At 36.0% G+C, this 6415-nt stretch overlaps 1 protein-coding gene across 2 annotated transcripts; it reads right to left on the reverse strand.

Moving 5' to 3' along the window:
• Positions 1-1306: 1306 nt before the first annotated feature.
• Positions 1307-4959, reverse strand: LOC110649065 (proline-rich receptor-like protein kinase PERK7). 2 transcript variants are annotated; one of them, XM_058141185.1, is made up of 9 exons: positions 4819-4959; positions 3843-4544; positions 3127-3711; positions 2932-3018; positions 2785-2855; positions 2586-2662; positions 2356-2500; positions 2062-2223; positions 1307-1880 (listed from the first exon to the last, which is right to left on the reverse strand). In XM_058141185.1, the coding sequence occupies exons 2-9, from the start codon at positions 4453-4455 to the stop codon at positions 1599-1601; spliced, it is 2022 nt and encodes a 673-aa protein (XP_057997168.1). In that variant the 5' UTR covers positions 4456-4544; positions 4819-4959; the 3' UTR covers positions 1307-1598. The 2 variants fall into 2 exon arrangements, with proteins under 2 accessions (XP_057997168.1, XP_021659166.2); XM_021803474.2 differs by lacking the exon at positions 4819-4959 and having other exon boundaries at positions 3843-4708.
• Between the last annotated feature and the right edge of the window lie 1456 nt (positions 4960-6415).

Raw genomic sequence — 6415 nt, forward strand, 5'->3', positions numbered from 1 at the left:
TCATATTTTTATTCTTATAAATTATTATATAATTAAAAATATTAACTAATTTAATTCGAGCTCAATTAAGTTTTATTTGAGATTTTAAATTTATAGTTATAGCCAAGTTTTCTTTGCAAGCTTTGTTTTGCCCTTTGGTTTTGTATTATAAATTGTTATACTCGTCGTGTTTCACCGTGACCTGAGTGGATAGTTTGGAATACGCAAAATATATATGATGCATGTTGGATGGCTGTTTAAGATTTGAGTTATGCTCCCCAATTTGTTATGTTATGTATGAAGTCGGAGTTCCCCAATTGTATGTTATTATATTAATGCTTATGAGTTGTGAGATTGAGCGAAACTCCCTCTGTTATATTATTGCAATATGTATAGTGCATGCTGCCTTGTGAGCTGTGTTGAGAGTGAATTTAAGGGTCGGTATTATTTAGTTCAAATTAAATAAATTGAATAGAATTGTTTTAATTCATTAATTTGATTTAATTTTTAATTTATTTTTATGAAAAATTTATGAATTATATATATATATATATATTATTTAATTTCATTGATTAATGGTTATTAGGTTCAAATCAAGGTTAAAATCAAAATAAATAACTTAAAAATTAAGTCTAAATTAAAAAATAATAAAAAATAAAATCGATCGGTTTAAATTAAACTGAATCGAAATAGAGCGATTCGATTCGATTCGATTTTTCATCCATTTCAATTTTGTTCGGTTTCTAAAATATATAATTTGATTTTCATAATTTGATTCAGTTTGATTTGATTTGAACCGAATGCTCTCTATTGAATTGCATGTGATTGATGTCTTATTGGTGGGGTGCGTTTTACTCCTACGGGAATTGCCTAATTTATAGCCATGCTTGTCCATTCAATTTCTTGAATTCAAGCTTACTGTAATGTTTGGTTATGTTAGGCTTGCTATATAGATTAGAGACTCTATAGTCAGCCATGACTCAAGACTCACGGGTTCGGGTCATGATTAAGTACAATCAAAATAATATAGTTTCCATCTCTATCTTCACTATTAATTGAATTTATTATGTTGATTTTGATTTTATTATGGATGAATTGAAGTTTGTCAACGGCAAAGAGAGAGATAGAAATAGAGGGAATGAATTACGTAGATGAGTTACACATTATTTTTATTGAATATTACAAAATTTTGTATTTAACTATAATCATTATCCTTCCAAATATTAAATCAAAATTTTTTTATTAAATTCATTGGTGAAATATTTTATTTTAATTAATTGTATCATATATATATATATATAAAGATAATTGTATTGTATGACAATACTCCTTTATTCAATTCCACAAATTTCACAAGAGGTCCATCAATGAATATGCAAGATTACAAAAACAAGAAAAATGTAATGTAACATATTTTGCCTTACCACCATCCATTCAATAAATAATGAAGGCCACACCTAAACCAACTGATATTTGATGATAAAAATATGGCTCTCACACTGAGTGATTATCTTGCAATCGAAATTCCAACCCTGTTCTTGAAAATGTCTGAGTCACCCAATAAATAATTCCGGTCCACCTTTGCTTAATTTGAGAAAGCCAGTGCTAGAGATATTTTCTCAAGGAATGCGCCTTCGTTCCTGTATCTCAGTACTCTTGTCTAATTCTTCACTACTTGAGGAAGAAGGGTTGAGCCCATACTCGCTTGTGTGACCATATTCGCTGCTTGGATATTCCTGGCTGTTGTTCTCCATTACCACCTTCCTAAACTTCTTCATGTCTGCACTGTACGAGGAATTGTCATACTCGGAACTAGAAGAACTGAACAGAGTACTTTGGCCAGGTTTCACCCCTTCGTTCAAGTGTTCCAGCGAGACATCACCTTCTAGTGCTCGAACAATCTGTTTCATTTGTACGTACTTGTTAGCTAGAATCACCTTTTCAAATTTTGCAGAGTGACAAAGATTCTTAAAAGAGATGGAACTGTAAGGTTTAAATCATTAATCTCGAGATAAATACTAATCCACTTGAATATTAGACAAAAACAGTAATCAAACATGTAATGAGGGGATTCTTAATTACTTGGCTCATTTTTGGCCTTCTCCTTGCTGAATGCCTAATGGATGCACCAGCACATGCTACCATGCGAGCCATTTCGGCAGGATCGTAGTTGCCTTCCAGACGCGGATCCGCCAACTCTACGAAGTTTCGACTATCCACTGCACTGGCACATAAAGGTCTAGCCTGTGGATGCATACGCGAACCATTTAAATATATATATGGGTAATTAATCAAGTTTAATCAAGTTTGCAGAAGTTGGATTAAAATTAAAGCAGATAAAGAGATTGTAAATTATAAATAATGATCGATCCTCACCCAGTCTACTAAACTCTCGTCCGTATCTGAATTGATATCCACAGGGCGGCGTCCCGTTATGAGTTCCAGTAACATGACACCAAAAGAGAAAACATCAGACTTCTCAGTAAGTTTGCCACTTGATGCATACTCAGGAGCCAAGTATCTGCAATGCAAATCATAAATTAACATATTGATCCCATCAAATTTTCATGATCTATTTAATTAATAATGGAAGTAACAGATCGCACCCAAAAGTTCCCATCACACGGGTTGATACATGAGTGTAATTGTCTGAAGATAGCTTAGCCAACCCAAAATCTGCCACCTGATGATTTAGTTGTAGTTCAACAAACAATCATTAGTTAAAACAATTCAATGTAAAAAATTCAATATAAAGGCAGCAAGCTATAGCGTTCGAGGGCAAATAAGCATTAATGTTGAACGAACCTTGGCTTCAAAATTATGATCAAGCAAAATATTTGCAGCTTTAATATCTCGGTGGATAATGCGAGGATGGCCTACAAACATGTATCGAACGTATTAGAAAGGAAAAGAGAGACAAAAGGGAGGGGTGAGAAATTACTGATGGCTTACAGTCTTCATGCAAGTAAGCAAGTCCTTTGGCTGATCCCATGGCAATTTTTATCCTAGTGGACCAATCCATGGCTGGGAGACCACGACCTGCAAATTTGACAAGATATCAAACTATTAACGAAAAGACCCAAGAAACCAGAATCAAATGCAAGATATGGAGGCAAAAGTAGACAGCTCTGGGATCTTAGAGAATACCATAAAGGTGATATTCGAGGGTGGAATTGGGTAAAAATTCATAAACCAGCAGCCTCTGACCACCTGCAATGCAATAGCCGACAAGGGAGACAAGGTGGCGATGATGGACGCGGCTAATAATCTCAACTTCAGCTTGAAATTCGCGATCTCCTTGTCCACTGCCAGCTTTCAAACTTTTCACTGCAATTTCCTTTCCATTAGGCAGCACCCCCTTGTGCACATACCCGAACCCTCCCTGGCCTAATAGGTTAGCCTGAGAGAACCCAGAAGTCGCTGCCGCTAGCTCTTCATAGCTGAAGCTGCTTTGGGTGAACCCGAGAGCCACGGATGGGTGCGGAGGAGGCAAGGCTGGACCATGTGGGCCTGAGAAATTGGAACTCATATCACTGCCAGATACAACTGCACCAGGAGAATGTGGTGGTTGCGGACCAGGCGGTGGAGGTGGCGGTGGCGATGGCGTTTGCCAGGCTCCATGTGTACCAGGAGGTGGAGGTAGATTACCCATTTTGTCAGCTTTGAACTGATTCCCGTTCTGCCAGTTATTAGCAGGACGTTGAGGAGTTGAAGCATTGTAGAAATTACCACCTGCGGTTTCCCATAACCATTGTTCATTCAGAAATTAATGAAATTATGAGATGAATGTAGCTCTTCGATCAACATTTACGTATATATTGTTTATATTTCTCAGAAGAAAATGGGAGTTGATTATGGTATACCGTTGTTTCCAGGAGATTGCTCTGTGTAGTAATCATACTCTAACCTCTTCTTCTTTCTCTTTTTGCCTGTACACAGGAATGCAAGGGAGGCAAGCAGCAGCACCACCGCCACCCCTACTACGACTCCAATTACTATGGGTACAACGTTAATTCCACTCCCAGATGTGCTTGAGGATGTAGGCGATATTGATCGTGGTGGTGGTGGTGGTGATTTGGATGATGATGAATTTGGAGGTGGGGGTGGTGGCGGTGAAAAATTGTTATCATCATCATTATTATTTGATGGCGGTGGAGGTGACTTTTTGCTGGAAGAGGAAGGTGGTGGCGGTGAAGAATTTGAGTTAGTTGGTGGTGGGGGTGAAGAATTTGAGTCACTTGGAGGTGGCGGAGACTGATTTGAAGGTGGTGGGGAGTCATCACTTGGTGGTGGAGGGGAGGAGTTATTTGGTGGTGGTGGTGGTGGTGGTGATGATGACGATGGAGGGGGTGATGATGATGGTGGTGGAGGTGATGATGATGAAGGTGGAGGTGGTGAAGATGATGGAGGTGGTGAATTTGATGACGTAGGAGGAGGAGGAGAAGGTGGAGAATCCGGCGGCGAGGCAGAAGCCATAAGAGAAGCTCCGGCCAATGATATATCGTTACTAAAGTTGCCGGACAAACCCTACCCCTCTCCTCCTATGATGATTGCCTTCGTGATTCCTAATAATGAGAATAAACAACCATGTTTAGCAAGATAAAGATAACATTCAACAAAAGAAACTAAATGAATTAATGGTGATGATCTTTGATTAATACATGAAACTGTTAAGAGCTAGCCCTAGAGGATTAATAGCAAGCATGAAAAAACATAATCTTAGACAGAATAAGATCAGGAATATTGCATTGGTAAGTTGTGATGGCAATGACCATAATTATTACTAATTAACAATTAATACATATTTTCTTGTTCTGAAAAGAGCATGGGAGAGAGTACCTAGAGGAGGGATAGGTGGAAAGAAAGGGTCTTCCTTGGTATTAGTTATATGAAGAATGGAAAAACCATGTACCTCCTCACGAGAACGCCTCCTACAAAGGAGGAACTGTTCTGTCTTTGAGAGGAGTTCTTCTACTCTTCCTATTTTAAAGCTACACCCTGTATCGTTCAATATATGTCAAATTGGCCGACTCTTATTGGTGGGTTCAAGCTAAGTTGAAGAGGGAAAGACCATAGTTAGAGTTTCAAACTCTAGCCAGATTAATACACCTTGTTTTTTAGTTGTCTTAGCCATGCATGCTCATAGTTGGAGTTTGTTTAAAATTATTTCTTTTTTTGCCTATTTATGGTGTGTGGATATTGTTTCAGTTTAGCCCTAATTGTTACAAAAATTTTGTTATGCAAAATTTTCCCAACCGCAGCAGTCGGTTAGGTTAGTTCAAACAATATAATAGAGGTCTATCTCCCCAAATAAACCTCATCAATTGACTTGTAAGAGAAAAAAAAAAAAAAATACTGGAAAGCATCAAGTGCCATAGGAAGGTTGGAAGGCAGCGAGTGGAAGCATAGCATGCACAAGGCATATGGCCTGATGCATGTAGCCTGGGCCGAGGCCTAGTGGCACTCACTCGGCCCAAGCAAATCGCTTTTGACCGAGCGCCGAATAGCGCGTCATTGGGGGTAAACGTATCAATGCATTGCTTAGGCCTAAATGACACATCATTTAGCAACAATAAGAAAACAATACAAGAAATAATTTGGAAGAGATTTGTTGCTAGATACGAGAGATGTAGGACTACAAGGTCTGCTTCACCCACTTTTAATAAAAAAGAATTCTCAATGGGTTTTGACATAAAGAAAATGAAAATGTTAACGGACATAGTTAGAGGGTGCTCGTAAAATTTTCTCTTATTTATAAATTAAAATTTTATAAAAATTAAATTAAATTAATTTTTTACTAATTTTTATGTTTAAAATGAAAAAAATCAATTTATTTTTATTTTAAAAAATATGTTAAAAGAAATAAAAATTATGCATAAATATTATATGAGAATTTAATTAATTTTTTTTAAATGATTATTTCAAAGGAAACCTATGTATTCTTCCCTCAATTTGCTTATTCGGGACGAGAAATGAAAACATCTATATTAAAATGGATACGGCCAAAAGTGAATGAGCTTCCACCGTAAGCTTACACAGGAGACTTCTCAATTCAATGCTAATTATGAGACCATATATATATTGTCGGAGAGCAAGAGGCTGCTATGGCATAAATGTTGCTTAGTGATGGCAATGGGATAATTAACACTCAAGATTTGTGATTTCAATATTTGAAAAAGACTTAAAAGAAAAAAAAAAAGATAGACCAACTTTTATTTTAGTGCTTAAACGTTCAATACTTATAAATTAATTTGATCAAATATTTTATTATATTATAATCTTTTAATTTATAAAATTTTAATAAATATTTTATATAATATTTTTTTAATAATTTTAATAATAAATGTACTTATAAGTTATTTTTCACTAAACATTTTAATTACTTATTAAACATTTATTAATACTCTAATTAAATACATAATTACTTAAAATTTTA

The sequence above is a fragment of the Hevea brasiliensis genome, chromosome 18, assembly GCF_030052815.1.
Source record: "Hevea brasiliensis isolate MT/VB/25A 57/8 chromosome 18, ASM3005281v1, whole genome shotgun sequence".
Taxonomy (NCBI): domain Eukaryota; kingdom Viridiplantae; phylum Streptophyta; class Magnoliopsida; order Malpighiales; family Euphorbiaceae; genus Hevea; species Hevea brasiliensis.